This window comes from Physeter macrocephalus, chromosome 11 (assembly GCF_002837175.3).
Source record: "Physeter macrocephalus isolate SW-GA chromosome 11, ASM283717v5, whole genome shotgun sequence".
Classification (NCBI taxonomy): domain Eukaryota; kingdom Metazoa; phylum Chordata; class Mammalia; order Artiodactyla; family Physeteridae; genus Physeter; species Physeter macrocephalus.
Window position 1 is genome coordinate 156,306,550 of NC_041224.1, and position 24,423 is coordinate 156,330,972.

At 47.0% G+C, this 24,423-nt stretch overlaps 1 protein-coding gene across 7 annotated transcripts in view; it reads right to left on the reverse strand.

The window, feature by feature from the left end:
• Positions 1-24,423, reverse strand: part of IFT43 (intraflagellar transport 43) — a 137,963-nt gene that overhangs the window by 67,352 nt on the left and 46,188 nt on the right. For all 7 annotated transcript variants that reach the window (XM_028496215.2, XM_055088637.1, XM_028496217.2 and 4 more), the window contains exons 4-5: positions 6,226-6,258; positions 5,530-5,576 (exon numbers count right to left, since the gene is read on the reverse strand). In XM_028496215.2, coding sequence (XP_028352016.1) covers positions 5,530-5,576; positions 6,226-6,258 — 80 coding nt within the window. The remainder of the gene's footprint in view (positions 1-5,529; positions 5,577-6,225; positions 6,259-24,423) is intronic.

The window sequence follows — 24,423 nt, forward strand, 5'->3', positions numbered from 1 at the left end:
TTCTCTAGGAGGTGGGTCAAAAAGGATCTTGCTGTGATTTATGTCATAGAGTGTTCTGCCTATGGTTTCCTCTAAGAGTTTGATAGTGTCTGGCCTTACATTTAGGTCTTTAACCCATTTTGAGTTTATTTTTGTGTATGGTGTTAGGGAGTGTTCTAATTTCACACTTTTACATGTACCTGTCCAGTTTTCCCAGCACCACTTACTGAAGAAGCTGTCCTTTCTCCACTGTATATTCTTGCCTCCTTTATCAAAGATAAGGTGACCATATGTGTGTGGGTTTATCTCTGGGCTTTCTATCCTGGTCCATTGATCTATATTTCTAAGCATCCTGTCAGTCATGCCAGCACTCTATCTTACACACCTGGGAACTGACATTGGCACAACCAACCTGTGCAAGGAGATGCCAACACAGCGGAGGGTCGTACCATTTGTTACAGCTCAGAGGCCAAGAGCAAGGACTCTGGAACCAAGACCTGCCTTCAAAGCCTGGTGCTGAGCTATGCTGCGTTAGTAATACAGTGGTGAGCACAGCTGCCTTCCAAATCCTGATGTTGTCATTTACTAGCTGTGTGACTTTTGGCAACGTTACCTTTTTTTGCCTTAGTCTGCTCATCTTTAAAATGGGGATAGGGCTTCCCTGGTGGCGCAGTGGTTGAGAGTCCGCCTGCCGATGCAGGGGACACGGGTTCGTGCCCCGGTCCGGGAAGATCCCACGTGCCGCGGAGCGGCTGGGCCCGTGAGCCATGGCCGCTGGGCCTGCGAGTCCGGAGCCTGTGCTCCGCAACGGGAGAGGCCACAGCAGAAAAAAAAACTAAAATGGGGATAATGAACAACTGAAATGTCCTTTAACAGGTGACTAGATAACCAAAATGTGCTATATCCAGGTCTTCCCTGGTGGCGCAGTGGTTGAGAGTCTGCCTGCCAATATAGGGGACACGGGTTCGAGCCCTGGTCTGGGAAGATCCCACATGCCGCGGAGCAACCTGGCCCGTGAGCCACAATTACTAAGCCCGTGCGTCTGGAGCCTGTGCTCCGCAACAAGAGAGGCCGCGATAGTGAGAGGCCCGCGCACCGCGACGAAGAGTGGCCCCCACTTGCTGCAACTAGAGAAAGCCCTCGCACAGAAACGAAGACCCAACACAGCCATAAATAAAAATAAATAAGTAAAATTCAAAATGTGCTATGTCCATATATTATCAATTAAAATGCACAGGGTAATGATACATGCAACCAGCTGGATGCATCTCAAAATCATTCCAGTGAGCGGAAAAAGCCAAACACAGAAGCATACATACATATGATTCAATGTATATAAAATTCTAGAAACTACAAACCACTCTATCTTGACAAAAAAACAGATCATAGTTGCCTGGAGACAGGGGCAGAGGAAGAGTGGACTGGAAAGTGGCATGAGAAACTTCTGGGGGTGATGGAAATGTTTTGTATATTGATGGTGTTGGAGATTTAACTGGGTATATACATGTGTAAAAATTCACATTGTGTACTTTGAATGGATGCAGTCTACCGTATGCAAATTAGAACTCAATAAAACTGATTTAAAGGAACTTTCCCATAGATATGTTTTGTGAATTAAATGAGAAAAAAAAAGTACTACACAACGTGGTAAATGTTTGGTAATACTGGTGATGGCAGTGATGCTGGCGGATACCATGGTATGACAGCAGAGTGTTTGTTCCCTCGAGAGTCAGAAGATCAGAGCTTCCCTTTGAGTCCTGAGATTCTGTATAACAATCTGTAAACCTCAATCTCTTAACACATCAAATGGCAGGTCTGGACAAGGTGGCCTATAGAGTTGCTTAAAACTGCAACAATTTGGGACTTCCCTGGTGGCGCAGTGGTTAAGAGTCCTCCTGCAAATGCAAGGGACACGGGTTCGATCCCTGGTCTGGGAAGATCCCACATGCCGCTGAGCAGCTAAGCCCGTGCGCCACGACCACGGAGCCTGCGCTCTACAGCCCGCAAGCCACAACTACTGAGCCCATGTGCCGCAGCTACTGAAGCCCGCACACCTAGAGCCCATGCTCCACAACAAGAGAAGCCACCGCAATGAGAAGCCCGTACACCGCAACAGAGTAGCCGCTGCTCGCCACTACTAGAGAAAGCCCGTGCGTAGCAATGAAGACCCAACACAGCCAAAAATAAACAAATAAATAAATAAATTTGCAATAAAACCCTGCAACAATTTGATTCTAATGTGATGATGTCACAATGGCGGCCAGCACAACCTTCTAATAATGCATCTGTGATGTGTGTAAACTTCAGTATTCAGAGGGTTTTGCTGTAATACTTAACAGGTACTCCTTGAAATGGAGCATGTTCACACATTGAAAAAAAATGGAGAAGGTAGGATTTCAGAGGTCCTTTGAGGGGAGCTGGAAAGAGGTCCAAAGTGGGGTGGGGAGAGGTGTGGAGAAGAGTCCCAGTTGAATAAACCTTCTGTAGACCATGAATTGAATGAGCACCTCAGATTCATCAGCATCACAATTTCCAAGCACACTGCGCCTTAACCACCAAACAGCTCTGTTCATGTCTGGCAGGGACCTGCCTCCTTGAGCCCAGGGAACATCCTCCTGGGTGGTTGCCCTGCTGCCCTATGCAACCAATGGCTGAAGCAACAGAGCGTTTGTGAGGACAGGCCAACCCAAAGTGTGGCAGTAGCCACCAATCGCTGAGCATCACAGCTGCCAGTGTAGCACTGGCAGAGGACATCCTAGGAACACGTCTGGGAAAGCAGACTCTGGGAAAAGAAGTGCAGGATACCTTGCTGAACAGGGCCGCTGGGAATTATTAGTGGGTGGAGAAGTTTGGCAGCTGAGAGGAATTTAGTGAGCAGAGCTAAGGAGGAATATCTGGCAAAAAGAAATGAGCTTGTCAATAAGAGATAATGGAAACGCAAAGTGCTGAAGAATGATGGGAGCAGCGGGCCCAGGAGCTCTTACTAACTCCTAGAGTGCAGGCTGAATTCCTGACCTCCGGAGACTCCCTTTCTACCTTCAAGCCCCTTTGGAAGGAGATGAGCCAGCAGTACTCTTGCACACAACTCCCCCTCCAGTCTTCAATCCCTGCTTTGGAGGCACTACAGCAGGGTTGTCAGACTTCAATGTGTGAAATATTTATCCAGGGAGCTTACTTAAATTAATGCAGATCCCTGGGCCACAACTCCAGCTTCTGTTTTGTGGGTGGCCTGGGAATCTGTATTTTAACCACCATCCCAGAATACTTCACGATTGTCCTATATGACCCTCGCCCTAATCCTATGAGGTAGCTAAGGCACAGAGAAGCATCCATGTTCTACAGATTTAATTCTCTCCTCCACTTTGTAGTTGCAAGCAAAAGTTATTTGGTAGACGGCTTTGGGACTCCACTTCTAGCCATGAGCGAGTAACTGTTACCGGACTTGCCTTCCTGCTACAAACAATTAGAAAACTAGAAAAAATACAAGATACAACTGTTTTCACACAGTGGACAAGAGGTAGCACAGAACTGTGATCCCCAAGGGAAGGGAAACAAATGAATTGGGCCCTGCAGTCACCCTGGCTTCTGCCTGGAGGTGCTACCTGGACACTGGCATAGGGGTGGGGAGCCCCAAGTGGAGCATGGGGAGGGAGGTCTGGCTGAGCTGAGGAGACAGAGGTCAAAGTTTAGGGGGTTAAGGTGGCTGGAATTTGAGAAGCCACCTATGTGTCCATCAGTAGATGAATGGATAAGAAAGATACGGTATATTTATATACAGTGGAATATTACTCAGCCATTAAAAAAAGGATATCTTGCCATTTGCGAAAACATGGATGGACCCGGAGGGTATTATGCTAAGAGAAATAAGTCAGACAAAGGAAGACAAATACCATATGATCTCACTTATGTGCGGAATCTAAACACCAAAACAAACACAAAACAAGAACTGACTCACAGATACAGAGAATAAACAGGTGGTTGCCAGAGCAGGGGTGGGTGAGGTGAAATAGGGGAAGAGGATTAAGAGGTACAAACTTCCAGTTATAAAATAAATAAGCCACAGGAAAGTAATATACAGACAGCATAAGGAATATGGTCAAGAAAACTGTAATAACTTGAATGGGCACAGATAGATTTATCACGAAGATCATTTCATTAATGTATGCAAATGTCAAATCAGTACGTAGTACACCTGATCCAGCATAATATTGTACATCAACGATATTTCAATTTAAAAAAAAGAAAAGAAACAATGGCTACAATTATCTGAATCTGATGAAAACTGTAAATCCACAGACTCAAGAAGTTCAAGTAGGATAAACACAAAGTAAACCACAACAAGGCACATCATAACCAAACTGCTGAAAATAACAAATAAGGGGAAATAAGTCTTAAAAGCAGGAGAAAAAGACATACTGCACAGAGTGGAACAAGCATAAGGAGGACCACTGACTTCTCTTCAGACACAATGCAAGCCAGAGGACAATGAACTGAGTATCTACAATGCTAAAAGGAAAAACAGAGTTGCCAGCCCAGACTTCTATATCTGGTGAAAAGTAAAGACATTTTCAGACAAACAAGGCTGAGAGAATTTGTTGCCAGAGGACCTGCTCTACAAAAAAGATGTTAAATGAAGTGCTTCAGGCACAAGGAAAATGATACAAGATGGAAACTGAATTCTGCACAAAGGAATAGTGTGGAAATGGTAAATATGTGGGTTAAAAAAGAGGCTCTGATCATTTAGGTCTTAAAGACAACCTCCGCTCTAGTAGGTTTCTTGTAAAAAGTGCACACAAACTTTACCTTTTCTCTTGAGTTCTGAACACAGGTTTCGGCTGTGACATGGCTGCTGGACATGTAAGTGCTGTTTCTCCCTCATTTACAATGTCAGCCTTTAACTGGCTACTGTGTGTCGTGCATGAGAGAGGCGAAGATAAATAAGACACGGTGTCCACTATCACGGAGCTTAGAGCCTGGTGGGAAGAACAATCAAGCCAATAAAGAATTAAAGTGTGATAGTCACTTAGCTCTGTGACCATGGGCAACTTAACCTCTCCGTACTTTAGTCTCCTCAACTATAAAATGGGGATAATAATAGTACTGCCTCATAGGGTTGTTGTGAAATGAAACGCTTTAACATCTATAAAGTGGTGGGACAGTGCCTGAGATATCATAAACACCTGGTAAGTGTTAGCTATCATTGCCGTGGTGGTGTGTTACAATGGAAGTTTGCCCAGGAGGTTGCTGGCGCAGAGAAAGAACATCTGACTCAGAGCAAGGGTGGGATGAAAGGGAAGACATTTCAGAGGAGGTGATGCTTCCAGCTGAGTTTTGAAGGACAAAGAGGATTAGTGGATAAAGAAGAAGGTGGGGTATTCTAGGCAGGGGCAGTAGCACTTAGCAAGGCGCAGAGATGCAAAACAAAAGGCTAGGATGAGGCCACAGGGGATGTTTCCAGTAAGCCTGCAGCAAATGACGCCTTAACTGTAGCTCAGGAAATGCTCTGGGACGTCTCTGGAAGCCCTTCTGACTTCCCCAAGGACATCTTACCTCCTCCATCATCTGATCCATCCAGGCTCTGCTGTCTGAGGCGGTGACTGCCCCCAAAAAGAAGGAAAGGAAAGCAGAAAGTGAAAACCCTATATTGTTATTGCTTCCATTCTTTCTCCTAGGTGAAAATGCTTCTGGACCCACTCCCCTCCACCAACTTGGTCAGACTTGATTTGGCAGCTGGTCTGCCAGGTATGGCCACACAAGCCATGTGGTGCTCCATCCCGCAGGCATCACCACACCGACCGTGATAGGATGCTCCACCCACCCCGCAGGTATGAGGTCCATGGCCCTACCTTCACATTCCATCTTTACCTAGAAACCTTCCTTCTTTCTTTTTGATTTAAGTCTTAGGAGAAGGCTAGGTTTAGAAGGCTGGAGTTGCTTCTGCCCATCTGCATCAATAAGGCAGAACCCATGGGTCAGTACTCTTGATACCTGAACATACAATTCTAAAAACCACGCGGTGGGAGATATGACATGGGCATTAAAGCCAGAGACCAGCCCTTCAGCTGAGGAAGCAGCATTAACGGAACCCTTGACTAGTGTTCCTAACTCCAGCCCCAGCCCATGGCCAGCTTCCGGCTGTCTGTCTTTGAATGCTGTGTTCAATAAAGGCTGAACAGATGAGGACCACCCAGACTGCACTGTTGACTACGGTCACCACAGGATGTTGTAAGAATACTGGAAACATACTCTTCTATTTCTTCAGAAGCCCTCCTTCCTGACCTGAAAAAAAGAGAGACAAGGTTTATGAGAACCCTCTAGTCTCCTGCACTGACAGTGGCATGCTGGAGGGGGGTTTCAAAAGCGGGAGCAAATTTGCATAACCCAAGTGCTTTATTTGTCTGGATTCCTCATTATAGACCAAGGCCCACAACCAATGTAAGAAAATTACAGTAATGCCTTCCTATGGCCTTATTTCAGCATGACTCCAAATTAAATTGTTGAGCTTAAGTGCAAGCTGAGTGAGAAGCTCAAAACTCAAAAGGGTATAGATGACATGGTGCCTTCCTTTCAACAGTTAAGTGACCAATTTACAGAGCACATTCTTAGGACTGAGGCCTTGGGTCTTATTTGAAGAATGCTGTGCTAACATGTGTAGCTTCCCGTGAGCAAAAGGGGATGAACTAGCCGCTCAGTTCAGGCCTGACTTTCTGTCTCCTCCACGTGAAGGACTGCAAGGCCTTGTGAGTGATGGTGGGCAAGTAAGACATTCCACGAGCAGGAAATCTGTTTGCACACAGATGCTATGCGAGGCCCTGGTTCCCCAACCTGAACGTGTGTAAGAACCATCTGGGAAGCTTGTCAGACGTGGAGACTGCTGGACCCAGCAACGAGAGATTTCTGGATCAGTTGGTCTGGGGGGGGGGGGTGGAGCCCAGGAATATGCATCTTAAACAAATTCCCAGTAATTCTAATCCAAGAGGGTCACTACTGATACTCTGAGAAACACCGATCTTAAGTCTTCTAAATGAGATCGTCGAAACGCTGAAGATTTTTAAAGATGGGTGTGGGTTACACGGAGATAACTTTCCCGTATGTGTGAAAATTTCTGTGATAACAGAGTATTTGTTTTCTATGAATTCTTTTAAGTCAGAAATCAATCACCATGATGATTGAGGGCAAAGGGTGGTGGCTGCATCATAATGGCAGGCAGGAGGCCGAGAAGGCCTCCCAGTAAGAGCTGCATGGGGGCCAACCAGCACTTTCTGCAAAAGGCAAATAATCCCCAAAGAGTAGAATCATAAACCTAAGTCTAAATAGACTACTTCCCATGAAAGTTAGACTATAACTGCGCTGTTAAGAAAGAAAGAGACAGAGTAAAAGAAGGGAAGGAGGGAGGGAGGGAAGGAAGAAAGGAGGGAAGGAAGGCGGGAAGGAGGGAGGGAAGGAAGGAAGGAGAGAAGGAGGGAAGGAGGGAGAGAAGGAGGCAAGGAAGGAGAGGAGGAGGGAAGGAGGGAGGGAAGGAGGGAAGGAAGGAGAGAAGGAAGGAAGGAAGGTGGGAAGGAGGGAAGGAAGGAAGGAGGGAAGGAGGGAAGAAAGGATTAACTTTGGCCGAAGTCAGGGAGGGGGAAGTGAATAGGTAGGTAAAGTTGCAAGAACAGTATGGAACAACTCTGAGGGGACCTCCTAGGCTGCAGTTTTCGACTCTTAAAGGGCCAACTGAAGAGACGGAGCAACTAGGGGTAGGGGGGTGAGTGGGACCTTCAGGGCAGCAGGTGGGGCACAAAGGTAAACTGCATCGGGTACCCAGGGCATCCCCACCGTGGTGATGTCAGATGACCCAGGTTTATGACCTGTTCTAAGTCAAAGTCAAAGGAATCCTGAACGCAGCACCCGGCCCGGCCCCCGCCGCCAGCACGGCTGCCTTCTGTCTGTGTGGAGGGGAGGCTCTGCTCCCGGCTTGAGTTCCCAGGGACCACTGCCTCTAACTGTCCTGGTGAGGCTGAACTCTGAACCCACTGTCCGAATGAGCCAGTCATATGTCACTAGCGGCAGAAGAGCTTGGATGCAAACGGGGGTCACGGAAGAATAACGGGACTCAAGAGGCTGGGCAGCCTAGGCCAGCGCCTCCCCGTTGTGCAGAAGGGGCAGCTCCCTCTCTGAGTACCCTCGGGAGCTACGACAGAATCTTTCCTTCCTAAGCCATGTGCCGGGGCAAAAGGAGCGGTGATTTTGTCTGAAGGAAACAATAATGAGAACACTACTCTTCCGGGGAAGGCTGATTAATTGCCATTTATCCACTCACCATCCGAAAAGGGGCTGAGGTCCATATCCAGCATAACTGCCGCTGAGCCCACATCCTGCCCCCTCTCACCCTAGGGGGAGCCCAGGGTCCTCCCGCAGCAGGGAAGGAGCAAGAACAAGAGACAGCCCTCAAGGATGGAGGGCAGGGATGCCCCACGGGGCGTTCTGTCTGTCTGTCCGTCTGTCTCTCGATCTCTCTGCTAGAAAGAGCAGGTTCTGGGAGAGCCTTCTGCTTGGCAGATGGGAAGCCTAGTGGGAACTTGGGCGGGGCCCTGGAGAAACATCAGGAAACACTGCCTTTGAAACAGTTGGCCACTTCTGGGCTGTACCTAGCTTGCAGATAAGTTTGGGCTGCACCACACCGCTGCTTATTTTGGTTTGGTTTAATTTTTTTCAAAGTTTTAACATTAATTTGTTGTCCAGATTGGGAGATTCTGTACAAAAAAGTCCGGATTTCTGAATTCTTCAGATACAAACCCTGGCCACACTGGGCCTGCATTCCCACAAGGAAAAACTCAGGGAAGCTGGGCTGTGCCCCACCCCCTCCAAGCCTGAGCTTCTACCCTCCCTGGCACCTGGGGGTCCCTACTAGCTCTTTACCGCTAAACCTGCACTGCTGCTTTTCTTACAGAAGTTAAGAGGCTAGTGAAGTATTTCCTGTAGCTCTGCAGCTACCAAAAGTGAGAAAGCAAAAGGAAGCGGGAAGCATGCTTTAGGAGAACAGGCAGAGAGTACATTTCTTTATAGAACTGTGAATATGCAAATAACTTGTCTATGTATCTCAGTGATATAATTTAACGTGCTATTTTGAAATAACCCCCCACTCCACAGATTTACTTTACCTGCCTAGTCCCCAAACACACCTCAGGCCATGCAGTGACATGGAACCTAGCATAAGGATTTTCAAACCATGGGTCGTGAACAATTAGTGAGCCATGAAATCAATTTAGGGGATCACCACCAGCCTGTCTTTTTGGTCTTTTTTTTTTTTTTTCCAATAGCAAAGAACAGTGAAGAGAGTGTACTGCAAATAGTAAGGATAGATGTTACCTAAAATTTTTTTCAGTTTTATATACAGAAATACCCAGTCACGACGCAGAGAGCATTTTTAAATTGCTGGTGACAGGTTAAAAAATAATGAAAACCTGGTGGTCTGTCACTGCCCAGCAGGGTAGGTAACCCAAGAAGGATGTGAGCTAAAGCCCCGCCTCCCACAGACTGTGTAGGTGGGTGGAGGCGGAGGGAGAGGACTGCAGGTTCTGGGTCATCACACACTTCCGGGGAAACGGTGTGAGCTGGCCCAGGCCCGCGGCAGGAGGGCTGCAGAGCTGCGGCCAGCTCCACCCTGGGCTTCCGGTCTCTTACCGCCCCCTGTGGCCCACGTGCCTCTTTCCCCAGAAGTGGCCGTTAGAGGGTTTGGGAACCTGACAATTATAATACTGGTGAGGCCACTGTACAGAGATAGAGCACTTCGGGGGAGCCTGCAGCGACTTTCACGTCTATCAACATTAGCTCTGGAAAAGAGGCAAAGCAGGCTTCAGGAACACCATTTTATATATACCGATAGACTGGGACAGTGGGTACCAATCCACCAAAGCTCTGTGTGCTCTGTCCACATCACAGAGCTGGTTAGGGACGATGCTGAAACGAGAATCCTCATCTCCCAAACCCACTGCCCCAAGCCCTTTCAAAAGCAGATACCTGCTGATTTTTAGATGTCCCCTGGGCACCCCGACATCTGGTTGGATTTGCTGTGCTCACAGGTTTTCCATGCTTACAGGAGGCAACCCGTAGCTAACTGAAAGCTGGAGAGAATCCTTTACACCAAGAGTTCTTAACCAGTGGTGCACAAGAGAACCACACCTGGGAAGCTTCGGCAGCACCCGTGTGCTAGGCTTCACCTCCGGCCCCCTGAGGTAGTAATTTCTAGAAATGAAGCCCAGTCACGTACGTGAGAACCACCGCCCGAAACCTCATCTCAGAGAGTAGGCTGAACTCTCTGTCGCTAAGCAGCAGAATGTAAGCCTTGCTGCCTTGTCCTTCCGAGTCGCCTGCTTTCTTCTTACAGAAGCGTTCGTGAACTCTGACTTGACCTACAGGCTGAGGGGAGGAAGGAAACGGCCTCACAGACTGAAGGCCCCATTCCCGAGTGACTCTGAGTTGGCCCTCCTGAAACTCAGGATTCTGTGTTGTTCGTAAAAGCTCAGCAGGCGTTCTCCACCGGGGGAGGCCCAGAAGCAATTCAGATCCGATTAGAGATGCTTGTTCAATATTCAAAATGTAAAACATAGAGGTTGCTGAACCAGCACTTTGAAAAGTTAATTAAATGCCAGGTTGCTTTTCGAGAGCTACTCCATCACTTGCCGATTACTTTGGCCATTCTGAAGAACAAAGCTTTAACTCCGGACACTGGGAGTAAGTGTCCTCCCTCACCTCCCACCTTGTGGACTCAGGGTGTTAGGAGTAAGGGCACCCTGGCCTCCTGCTTTGCAGCAAGGGATGCACCGGACCTGGTCAGTGACTTGGCAAGAGGGGAACCACGGCCCCCTCTGTGTGGTGCTTTCCAACTCGCTAAGATCGCTCAGCCTCACGTGAAGCCGTCTGTTCTTTAAACAGGTGGAGACTTCAAGGTTAAGGGCGTTGTCTCATTATCCTTACCTTCCTTTAAAGCCCAGTCCTTCAGTTCCGCACTCAACCAGTCCCCTCCTGGTGTTCACCCCCGCTTCTCTACAATCCACACTAGGTGACTCGGCCTGGGCTCCACACATCCACCCTCGATTGTCAGGGGAGAGTCCATTCCCAGGCCCCTGCCCCCATAGCCTGTCACAGGAAGACTGATGACTGATGATAACAGTTAACACTTACTGAGTTTGTTGGGTGCCAAGCATCGTTATTATATTATCTTATTTATATGTTACTATTATATAACACTACAATATATAGCATTATACGTTACCTTATTTAATTATCACATTATCTTATTTAAACATGCTCCCTTTTACAGATGAGGAGACTGGGGCTCAGAGAAGTAAAGTAGCTTGCCCAAGGTCACCCACCTAGAAAGGGGTCGGGCCAGTATGCAAGGCCCAGTTCTTAAACCCTACATGATACAGGCATGCAGGCAGCTCTACACTGGGGGAAAGCCTCATTCTACAGACTCTGCTTCAAGTTCAATTAACATTTTCCATGACGAGATGACATACTTTCAACTTACAGCAGCACTGTAGCTTTGTCAGCCTGACCATGTGGTAGTTAATGTTGGTTAATTTACAACACGACAGCTCGCGTCACGGGAGAAAGGAGACCCCATCTAGCCAGGTCACCCTTTCCTCCAGGCACTCGCTTCTTCTAACTTCTTTTGCTCAGATGCACTTCCTTTCCTTTGACATTTAGAGACCACGCTGACGTGCACTGGGCATGATTTGGTCGGGGGAGGACGAGCTTGACAGTGCTGGCATCCCGTGCCTGCAGCCACGCAGAACCACTGCCCAATCCCGGATCCTCGGTTTTACTCTGGGGCTCAGTGGCAGAGAAGGACCGTGATGTAAAGACCCTCCCTGCCTGCAGAGCCAGTCTCCTCTGCCCGCCCTGCTGCATCAGACAGAAGGCCTCAGCTGCTGCCTACACGGGTCACGTGCTGAAGGGTGAAAGGCGGCCCCTAATGTAGACATCATCTCAGTTAAAATGTTGCTCTCGAGTTTAATGGAATACTGCAGAGATCTAAATGGAGATAAAGTACCATGGCTCAAAGAACAGCCAGGATGCTATCTTTATGCAGCATGACAATGTTCAGTGGTTAATTAGACACCGTTAACCTATTTTAGCAGGGGACATAACTGGGATAAATGGGGGGAAGTGTCCTTGAAGTCTCTTAATATCCACAGCACATACTGGGCCCTAGACTCACCTCCCTGCTGCAAGACAGCACAGGTTTAAAATAGAGCAAAGTGCCGGGCATCCAGAGCCCTGATGTCCTAGTGGAAGGCCCCCTGCTGGACCATCCTGCCTGGGCCACGGCCTCTAACCAGAGAGCCATGTGAAGGGTTTGGACAAATGGTTACTAGTGCAACTCGCTGCCCATGAGGGGAGAGCAAAAGCCACAGTAAGGAGCTTACAGGGCTCCCATGACAGAAAGAAGAAACTCTGCAGCCAGGGGCCAAATTCATAAACACTTAGCAAGGGGAAGTGCAGAAATGAGAGACCGGCTAAAGTGAAGCCAAAGCTACCTTATATTTTCAAAACATATCACTCCTCTGGAAGAAAAGCAGTCAAAATACCATTTTCTTGTGACGTTTTCTACCCTCATAATTCTTAAATGTCCAATAAAAATCTCACAAGTGCATCCAAACCTCAGTGAGGTCAGTTTTACAAAGACCTGAGAGAGGGGAGGTCATTTGTCCTAGATCATATAACACATCACTAGCACATCTAACACTGAGGCTCTACTTTATAAATTGTGTGACTCACCAAAGGAGCCTTCACAGTGGAAACCCAAATCTGAGCAGAGGAGAAATCTGCCATTGTAATCATGGCTACAAGGTTCATTCAGCATCAGGCAGTGGACTGCTTAACTAGGGACCCTCTGCTCTAAGATGTTCCCCACCTATAATACTGATTAAAAACCAGATATTTTTCATGAACTGACATTTTCTTTGGCCAATAGATTTCTCCTCATTGAAATCTCTCCTGAGAGCTGAAGTCCCCACTCTTTTCCCCCACAGTTCCTAATTCTTGCCATTCATGTTTAGTGTCCAGATGTTTCTGCAGGTATTGTACCTTCTCCCTTCTTTTAAAGACAAACAAGAACTCCCCAGCACCCAAATTTTGGCACTCTGGGGTTTTAGGTCATATTAGAGCACATTTAGCTCCTGCTGGCATTATCAACAAACAAGGTGTCTAGTAGAAAGATGAAAACCAACTTCCAAATCCTACCTGTAGACTCCCAAGCCCTATCGAATTGAAGCGATAGTGATTTACACGGCAATTCCTGGGTGAAGTTTGCCCCCTGCTGGTCAGATTCAAAATAACATCTTTGTTCCAATTCAAACTCTAAAGCATTTATCAGGAGGAAAAAGGGTCGAAATGTATAGAAACAGTTTTAGTAGCTAAAAATAATTATGGGAACATATAATAATGTATGTATATTTCTGCTGTGAATAAACTAAAAAGTGGAAAAGTTTAGATCTCTAGATCCTAGGTATCTCAAATGAACATTATTTTATTCAGAAACCTTATTGGGTAACTAATTATCTATTAGGCACCAACGGGAGGTGTTGGGATTTGGGACTTTTTGCTCAGGATTTTACAATCTGGCTGGAGAAAGGAACACCATAGAGATAACAGTAATGCCTCCAGAAGACTCACATACTGCAGTGACTGAAAGACTACTGCCACCATCCCCCCTGTGCATCTTCCAGGTGAGCAAACAGAGACCAAGAGGTGCTGAAGCGACCTCACTACAGCCCCAAAGCTAGCTGGACATAGAGCTGGAACTAGAAACCAACAGTCCCTCATCTATTGCTGGTTCTATTATGCCCTACTCTTAACAAGACAAGAGAGGTTAGAGCAAAATATCATGGTAGCACTAAAGAGAGAACTGACCCTTCCGGTTGGGGGAATCTGGGGAGACTTCCTAGAAGACGTGCCAACTGAAAGATTAAGCAGGCTTGCAACCGGCAGAAAAGCTTCAGGAGGGATGTCCAGCTGGAGAAAACAACCTGAATAAAGACGAGAGGCAAGAAAGGGCCAGGTGTGCTGTGTGTGGCTGAAATACAGATGAGGTGGTGGCTGAAAATGAGAAGGGAATCGGAGCTGGCTGGGTGCGCAGCCAGACTGGAACAAGATGCTCTTACACGTTTGGTATCAACTCCAAAAACACAGACGCTGACATTGGTCAGGGATCAGGAGGGAACTATGGGCCTAGAAATTTTCACTGGGTTCCTTTTTTTCCCTTCAAGTTACTAAGACAATTTAGAGAGGACGCAATGAACAATAGGCAACTCACCGCATATCCTGTGATATAAAAGCCAGCACGGAGGGTGAAGTGGAAGAAGTTCTGTTATCCCTCCTGCTGGGGAAGGATGAGGAGGAAAAGCCTCTGGGAAGAAGTGCTATCAGACAGTGTTTCCCAAATGTCTGCCATTTTCAAATTCTACCTTCATGAATTTTGCTGTAACTGTGTACTTTCTGCGTCTACTTTATATTTTCTTTAAGTTGATTATATTTCTTTAAGTTGATTCCTTACTTTTACTGTAATAAATTTATTTAAAAGAAACCTTTATATTCTCAGTGGAAATTTAGCATCACCAGCCATATAGAAGGTAATTATAAAAAACAATAGAATTTAAATAAAACACAAAATTTATTTTATTATAGCCACATATTGCTATTTGCCAGAAGTCTGAGCATATTCTCTCTTTGTTAAAAAGGTAGATTAGCAAGGTTACAAAGGTGTTAAGGAAAGACTAGGTGCAAACTGAGCCTTTCCCATTGACATGATCAGAGGGGCTGAAAGCTGATGGGAGAGACAATAACTTTGTGACTCACGGCCGGTCTCTGGGAAATGTGGCCGTAAGGATGGAGAGTGAAATGACGTAGGATGTGGTGACCAAAACAAGCGAAATCATGGCTCCACAAGTCAGGGGGCACATTTTTATCAGCATTTCTGAAAACCTTTATTTCAGTCCATTTAAAAAAAAACTGAAGTATAGTGGATTTACACTGAATGGGTTGGGTCTTTTACTTCTCCTGGAGAGAATTTTCTTCACTGTAATAAACTGTAAAGATTTCTCTCCAGTCACTAACCCATTGTTTTCTCTGCCCTTCTTTTACATCCTGTGGTCCCCCAAAAGCCCACGATTACAATGAGACTGACCCAAGTAATAAGCTGCTCAAAGGGAAGGTGGTGCCTGCCGTTAGAGGGGCCCCCCTCCAGCTGCCGGAGAGCGAGGCCCCCAGGTCCGGGCAGGGCATCATGTGGGGCAGCCTTCTGGGGACTCCCCGGTATGGATGAACCAAGGACACCCTGGCACTGCTAAACATGGCCTCTTGTGCAATGACCACTGTGAAACCAGGAGAAACCTGCCCAGCCCCTGGTAACCAGCCGTGGGGACGGTAGATGGGACAAAAAGTAAAATCACCGGCAGACCCACGAGACCAGAAAAAAAACCTAGATTTTATGAGTGGGGCTCTATCTCCTGTGCATATTTATACCTATGTCTGCCAGGGCTGCGCCCTCTACAATTAAAACTGCTTTCAGTTACTTCTCAGTAAAGGGCTAAAAAGAAAAGGGAAGAGGCAGGTGTGATGTTCACGGATGCATTTTATTTTTGAGAGACTGAATCCATCAAAGGAAGAGCAAGGAGATCGTTTATATCGGGAGAATTTTCAACAATGGCTGGCGTCCCTAGTCACTCCCTGCTGGCTTTTAGCCGCTCACTCTGCGAAGCCGCGTGTCCCCCTCAGCAGACTGGCTGGCTCAGGGGACACAACTTTCCCTGAAAGTTTTTTTGTTCACTGAGATTGCTTCATAGGATCAACATCTCATTTCTGCGAGAGTCCCGGAGGATTGCAGTAAAGAGAGTTTTATTCTCACAGACTCGCTGTTGCACAAATAGTGCAGTGCCCGGCCTTTTCATGAACTTCAGATAAATGCGTGCAGCTCTCAAGGTTTCAGGATGGCATGGCTGCAGAAGGAGAGGCACATTCTATTACACTAATTAGCTGTATGACCTTGGGCGGGGTGGGGGGGAAGGTGACATCTGAGGGCTTTTCTAACTCTTACGATTCTATACCTGAGCCACTCAACGGCCCACCCCTCATCTTCTCCACCTCTAAACCGAAGGGGCCACGCTCCATGACCTCTCAGGTCCCTCCCCGGCTCTGGGAATGACACTGACCCTGCCTCTCCCGATCCTGGCCCCCATCCCCATCTGTTCCCATTAATACCATTTCCTATTCTGATACCTCCCAAACCACCCCTTTTCCCACAGCTGGTTTATCCAGCCCTAACACTTCAATCCCTGTAATGTGCTGGTTTGGAGATCCCAAAGTCAGCATGGCGGAGGAGACACACCAAAGAGGAAAGGAGAGGAAGGAAGGAGGAGGGAAAGGAAGGGGGCAAAAACCCTTTTCCCTTATTCAGTCATTTCTAGAGACAACAAAGTTAATGCAAACTCTCTTCCTACTAAAGAATTTAAGACATTTTCCTCCTTGGTCCTCCCTTCTCTTTTCTTAGGTGCTGTCAAAACGGGCCACCACTCTCCCAGCTTCATGGAGAACCTCTACCTCCCCTTCACTCTCCACTCCTAGACAGTTCACCCACTCTTAACCTCCCCAGCTGCTTCCTTCTTTCTTACTATGACTCCTTTCTACTTCCTTTCCCTCTAAGCAGTTGGAAAGAGGGTATCTGTTCAGACCTGCTGAGCCTGCGAACCTCCCAAAAGGGCACCTGAGAACTCAGCCCTCTCTTCTCCAGGTCCGGGAGGACTTAAGGCCCGGGCTCAGCTGGCTCTGACTACGGGCTCTGGGGTCAGAGGGTTCAGATCAGAGGGTCACCGTTCACTGGCTCTGTGCTTTGGGGCAAGTCACGTAAACTCCGCAGAACTGGCGAGGATACCACATTTTGCTTCACAGGGTTGTAAGAATCAAATAAGGTATTTCACACAAAGCATTTACAAGCACAGCACTTGGCACACAGGACGTGCCAGTGAACAGTCACTGCTGCCGCCATCATTACTATTATTTTCATTCCAGTCTCTACTCCCTGTGCCGCTAATCCTTGCTCAAGATGCTGTCTTTCTCCTCCTCAGTCCTGTAACTGAACCCCTGCCCAGAGGTGGGTGCTGGCCAGGTGTGCCCAGCCAGTGCTTCCTACTTTTTGCCTCTAGACCCCTCGTGCCCCTGCTTCCCACATTCTTGCTGCCTCTGGCTGAACCTGCCTGGACCCCTCAGCCAACATGCCCGGCAGCCTACCCTGGAGACGCACCCTCCCCACCTGGCCGCCCATCTACACACCCCTGTCCCCAAACAAGAACTATTTGGGCCGGCTCGCAGAGCCTCTGCGGCAGCTGCCCACAGCCTTCCACGACTACATTAACTTAGCCTCCAGGCTTACCTCCCAGCTCTCTCATTGTGCACCCCTCTTGTGCTACCCATCTCCTGCTTTTCCTTTTTCTGCCTCCTGGTTCCCTTCCTTCACTTCAGCCACTTTTGTTTACCCCCGTCTAAAAAGCAACTCTTTCCGGCTTTCAAGTCCTTTCCAAAGGATTCCTCACATCTGAGAAGCTTCCAGAATTAGGTGAGACTGTTTCTTATGTTCCTTAGTACACCTGACCCTCTACATCACACGACGGTCTCAGCAGGACAGTCTCGTCCAGTGATTTCTGTAGCTCAGCTTGATGGGGTCGACCACAGAAAAAGCAACGTGGTACCTACCCAGAAGTCATGTCCCCTTCCTCTCGATTCAAACCCTGATTTTGCTTGGGACAGCAATGAGCCCAGCTAAAAATATTCCATTCCCTAGCCTCTTTCGCACTGAGGGGTGAGCATACACCATGTTTCTGATCAGTGAGAAAGATGCAGCAGTCCCTGGAAAGCATATCCTGGCCCCTCACCTCCAAAAGACAAATTCTTGCTAAGCAAGAGCCCTTCACCTTCACCTCCATGTCATCCTCCATTCTTCCTGCCTGGAAAACAGAAGTGAGGCCTGGAGGTACAGCAGCCATCATACAACCACGAGACATGAGCATGATGACAAAGGCCCACATGCTAAGGATGGTGGGCAGGAAGATGGAAAGAGTTCTGTCCCTGCTGTCAAGATGGAGCTGCCACACCAGCCCTGGACCACAGAGAGCTGGGCCTTCTATTTTCTGAGACAACCCTCTTTCCATTTAGGTCTCTGTTAATGGGGTTCTCTGCTGCTTGCAGATGAATACAACCTCACTAATACAGCACAACTAATGGCAAATGAGAAGTCATGCTAGTCAAGAAGGAACACATATCCTATGGAAAAACCAACCTCATGTAATCATAATTAGGTAACCTTAATATACGGCCTCATAAGAGAAAGCAATGATTTCAAATGGATACAAGAGGAGAACAATTCCCAGGCAACAACGGATGAGTGACATCACCAAAATCTGCCAGAAGAAAAGGTGTCAAACTCAGGGGAAAAGCTGAGCAGGCCCCTCTACAGTTCCGTCCAGCCTAGAAAGACAAGAGCTCACTCACTATACACAGTGGAGCTGAGACAACACTTAAGAGGAGGCCTCTACACTGAGAGAAACGGATGTCGTTTTGTATCTGCAAATACCCCAAGGTCGTGCCACATCAAAAAAGCATGCAGAAGAGGTGAGATCATGTGTCCCTTGCACCACTGGTCACACACCTGTCAACATGTCAGTGGGTCCTCGTTCCCAACATTGTAAAGCACACGCTTGGAATTCAAGGCCCTGCACGCGGGCCCTTCTCTACCTTGTCCATCTACGTCCTTTACCTCTCCAGGCGAACCCCGGGATTCAGTCCCCCGCTCTGCACACTCTAAACACACCAGGGCACATCCATGCCTCCTCCGCTGGCCCCTGTGCCTGGGAGGTCTGCCCCGCCTCAGGGTTTGTCAACTGTTTCATTTCAAGGTCATGACTCATGGACCAAAATGAATAGTTTCAAGCGGCCATCTAGAAAGCCCAGTTCAGAAGGGCAAACACTCTTTCTGAGTTGTGCAGGGCCTCTGAGACCACTCAGTTCTAACGCTGAAGAGACAGAGCCCAAGGCTGCTGAGCTGGCGGCTCCAGGTGACACTGGACCTCCCCTCCTCTCTCTCCCAGTCAGCGCTCAGTGGAAAGAAATCCTGGGTACACAGGGCTTGAACATCTGGGATTTCCCAGAATCGTGATATCCTACGGCTGAAAGGGGAACTTTGAGATCATCTAGTTCAAACCCCTCGGGAACCTCAACCCAAAGAGTTCACGTGACCTGTGCCAAGGTCACAGGGCGGGTGGGTGGCAGGGGGACTAGCACACAGGCAGATATCCCGACTCCTAACACGTGCATGGGGAAGGGGGGGTCCTAAAGAAGGAGGGTGAGTGGAGACAGGCTCAGGAATGGCCTCCAGGGCAGACGCCTGCCCGCATTTCATGCGCACTTGGAGCTCCCGGCTCTGGGCTGAGAGCCTCCCGGACAACTCTGCCCTCGGCCTTAGAAGGAATCATGGCCTAAACCCGTAACGAGAACTGGCCCCCGAGCTGGCTGCCTGGGAATGGGTCCAGTTCTTGGAGGGCACGGCAGGCTTAGAAGCAACAGTCATTTCCAATGCCTAATTGAACTTAATGATGAGCCTAATTAGGCCTTTTAACGGCGGGACCGGCATGGCTTTGGCTCGCGGCCCGACAGGCAGGCTGCGTCCTCTAAGCTCACCTTCGCCTCAGGTCAGGAGGCCGGCTGCCCGGAGCCAGCTCTGCAGGCAGCTGGCTGGGGAGGCTGAGAGGCCGAGGTCAGGCACTCACCCCCTGCTGCGCTGCCCGCGAGGGAACGAGACGGCCCTCGGGAACACCCGCCGAGGCTCCACCCAGTGCAAAGGCACTATGCCAGGGGTCCAGGGCACAAAACAGAAGGTGGCGAGGCGCAAAGAACAGGAATGTGACCCCGCGGTCAGACTCACCTGGGTTCAAAGCCTGCTGGCTACTTACTAGCTGTGTGAGCTTGAGCAGGTGAGTTAGCCTTTCTGAACTTGCTTCCTCATCTGTTAGTGGGAATAATAACACCAGCTACCTCATGGGGGTGTTCTGAGGATAAAGTAAGACAACTGTGCTTAGCACAGCACCCAGCACAAAAGCCACATTAAATGGTGTGTGGTGTGTGTGTATGTGTGTATGTTTTCCCATCCATACAACAAGAGGGCTGGGCAAGACATGTGGGCTGTCCATACGTGGTTCTGCAGTGTGGCCCCAGAAGATGGGATCTGAATCAGAGGATGGAGCTGCCCATTTCCTAAAGATGAACTGTTTAAGAAACAGCGTGGAGCGGGGAGGTTGTGTGTATGTATATATGTGTACACACACACATAAATACACACACATATAATCCTCCCTCCATATCCATGGGTTCTGTATCTGTGGATTCAACCAACCACGGATTGAAAATATTTGAAAAAAAAATCTCAAAAAGCTAACCTTTAATTTGCCACACTCCGGCAACTCTTTACATAGCATTTACAATGTACTTACAACTATTCACATAGCATTTAAGTTGTATTAAGTATCATAAGTAATCCAGAGATGGTTTAAAGTATACGGGAGGATGTGTGTCGGTTATATGCAAATACCACACCATTTTGAGCATTGACGATTTTTGTATCCAGGGGTGTCCTGGAACCAATCCCCCTTGGATACCGAGGAACAACTATATATATATATTTCTGTAAGTATATCTATTGCGTAAAAATATGTAATATATCTACTGTTGGTAAAAGATACCATTGAGGGACTTCCCTGGTGGCGCAGTGGTTAAGAATCCTCCTGCCAATGCAGGGGACACAGGTTCGAGCCCTGGTCCGGGAAGATCCCACATGCCGCAGAGCAGCTAAGTCCGTGCGTCACAACTACTGAGCCTTGCACTCTACAGCCAGCGAGCCACAACTCCTGAGCCCACGTGCCACAACCACTGAAGCCTGTGCGCCTAGAGCCCATGCTCTGCAACAAGAGAAGCCACCACAATGAGAAGCCTGTGCACCACAACGAAGAGTAGCCCCTGCTCACTGCAACTAGAGAAAGCCCGCATGCAGCAACAAAGACCCAAAGCAGCCAAAAATAATGAGTAAATAAATTTATTTAAAAAAAATACTAATGAACTGTTATGAGTAGTTACTTCTAGAGAGATGACTAGGATTGGAGGAGATGGTAGTTTCAGACAAATCTAGCCTCATATCTTGTTTGAGTTTTTATATCATTAAAGTGTCTTTGGTTTGCTTGTACAACTAAAACAGACTTTATAAAAAATGTAAATGTTTCCATTGAATTCCCCAGCAACAGAGGGGGTTCAGGCAGACCCCAGACCAGCACTTGTAGAGACACCAGAATTTGACAGGAGATTAGACAGAACCTTCTAGTTTCAAGACCTCTGCACTAAGTGATAATCCAGAAAGACAAAGGAATATTCCATAGGATGCTGTGCTTTTTGGCTGGTGACATTTAAAGGATACTTCTCTGGGCCTGTCAGTTCCTTCCTGACCCTCCTCCTTTAAAATCCTACCCCTGGTTCCCAGAAAGAACCAGCTCCAGTCACAGGAAAATTTGCACCTCTGCAAAACTAGAAACTGTAAAGGGCTAAAAGTCAAAGCCTTCACAGGACACACTAAGAACCCATTCTAGAACCACTCCTGGTTTTCAATCACAAAAATAAAACTCAAGCTAGTCAAGAAAAACTGAAGGCCTGCAGGGAAGCTGGGAGCAGGCTCTGGATGAGGTGGGGATCGGCGCCCGTACTTTGCAGTCTTTGGCAGCCCTTGTGACAGGTCTCCCCACAGGCAACTTGGGAGCAGTACTGCTGACTTCGGTCCTAGAAACACAGCCCCTGTGTGCTGTGTAGCCTTGGGCCTCAGCTGTCCTCTCCCTGGTGCACAAGCATAGGCAACAAGTTCATCTCAAGTCACTGCATGTGCCCCTCCCCATCTCCCTGGGCATCTGGTGCTCACCTCTGCTCCAGGGAGGGACTGACCAGGGCCACTTGTCAGGAAGACTGCTCCACTTTTCAGAAAATGCTACCCCACATGGGGCTTACGGGAAAAGGCTGCTATCGCCTTCAATTGGGAGGCACTTGACAGAATTGCAAGATTCCAATTATTTCATATTTAGTCATTTGCATAAGTAAATTGGTTCTGTGACACTAGACAAGCCATCCAGGGCCCTAAACTGCAATGCATATAATGTAGAACATGACTTTTATCAATCCAAATGTAAATGCATGAAAATGCCCCTCCCCCAATCCTCAGTGGAAAAAAGGTTGATGCATGCTTCCTATCTCTTCCCTAGCCTATGGAATCCATATGTACCATATCTGAAGCCTTTACGATACCTTCCAAAGAGTCATGTTATGGCTATTACATGAATAAATACTGCAAGTCTCCTTTTACAGCCTGGGAAAATATCAATATCATACCTTTCGTCTGCTCATAATTACTTTCATTGAGATAGGAAATTCTGGAGTACTATGCAGCCCTTAAAAATGAGGCAGTTCTTACCATATGACCCAGCAAACCCACTACTGGGCATATACCTAGAGAGAACCATAACTCAAAAAGACACAAGCACCCCACTGTTCACTGCAGCACTATTTACAATAGCCAGGTCATGGAAGCAACTTAAATGCCCATCAACAGATGAATGCAGAAAGAAGATGTGGTACATATATACAATGGAATATTACTCAGCCATAAAAAGGAACGAAACTGGGTCATTTGTAGAGACGTGGATGGACCTAGAGACTGTCATACAGAGTGAAGTAAGTCAGAAAGAGAAAAACAAATATCATATATTAATGCATATATGTGCAATCTAGAAAAATGGTACAGATGAACCGGTTTGCAAGGCGGAAACAGAGACACAGACGTAGTGAACAAACGTATGGACACCAAGGGGGGAAGTGGTGGTGGTGGGATGAATTGGGAGATTGGGATTGACATATATACATTAATATGTATAAAATAGATAACTAATAAGAACCTGCTGTATAAAAAATAAATAAAATAAAATTCAAAAATTCAAAAATAAATAAATAAATAAATAAATGAGGCAGTTCTACTCTGTATTGAGATTCTGAAAGATCACCAAGAAATACTGTAATATGATAAAAGAAAAATGCAGAATAGATATGCTACCATTTATGCTGTGGGGAGGAGTAAAAGAATGCATTAACTTATATTTTTTGTAAAGGCATAGAGTATCTTTGGGAGGAACTCAAAAAAACTGGTGAACAGTGGCTGCCTCCAAGAAGGGAATCTGGGTGCCTTGGGGGAACAAGAAAGGGAGAGAGTAACTTCCAGTTTATATCCCAGCCTTTTTTGTGTTTTGAATTCTATACTATGATTTTTAAAAATTTGTTTAAAATAAATAAAAGTAAAAATTCACTAAGAGTTTTAATGTCTCAAAAGATGACATGAAGTCATACAACGTCTAAAATGTAAGGATTTATACTGTCTCCGCATCCTACTCTTTCTCTCTCACAATCCTCTTCAGGAAATGATTCACCTTTCTCAACTCAGTTACGTTTGAGCTTTAAGGTCAAATAGACCTCACTCCATAAAAAGGCAGAATACCGTCATTCCAAAAAGGGGTTCTGTCTGCCAAAGATAGACCTGGGGGAACGTGCTGGTCAAGGGGCAGTGCTCTGTCCACATGTCCGCAGAATCAACAAATGCTCACCTTCACCTCTGCCCGTGCAGGGTGACTTGAAGTAAATACCTTATGGCTGAGGACACTACGGGGCTGAGTAGGAAAGGAGAGCTCAGCTGAGTCCTGCCATCATCTGACCCTTATTCTCATTCCTCCCTACCTAACAGCTACCAACATAAGCGTCTGAAGACAGGAAGGGTGTAAGGAACGAATGAGCTTGACAAATCACACGCTTTCCCTGTTCCATGGGGTCAATTATTTTTCACTAGTTATTTCAATTGTACACAGTTTGGGTATTATTTATTTTGTCCTCAGATCCTACTGAATGTAAATGATTTACAGTGATAACAACACAATTAAATTCCAATTTTCTAAAAAAAAAACAAAACCCAAACAAACAAATGAAAAACAACCCTGTGAATTCTCTAAGTTCACTAAAGTAAAAACTTCTCTAGCTCTTCCTGTACCATCTTTCCATCCAGGCTCTGAACATAACTTGAGAGCAAAGCAAGAAATTCCTCTCTGGGCAGCCCACACAGAACAAACAAATGTAAGATGTACATTAAAAAGATATGTTGTTAGATGACATGATACGATACACAGAAAATCCTAAAGATGCCACCAGAAAACTACTAGAGCTAATCAATGAATTTGGTAAAGTAGCAGGATACAAAATTAATGCACAGAAATCTCTTGCCTTCCTATACACTAACAACAAAAAAACAGAAAGAGAAATTAAGGAAACATTCCCATTTAC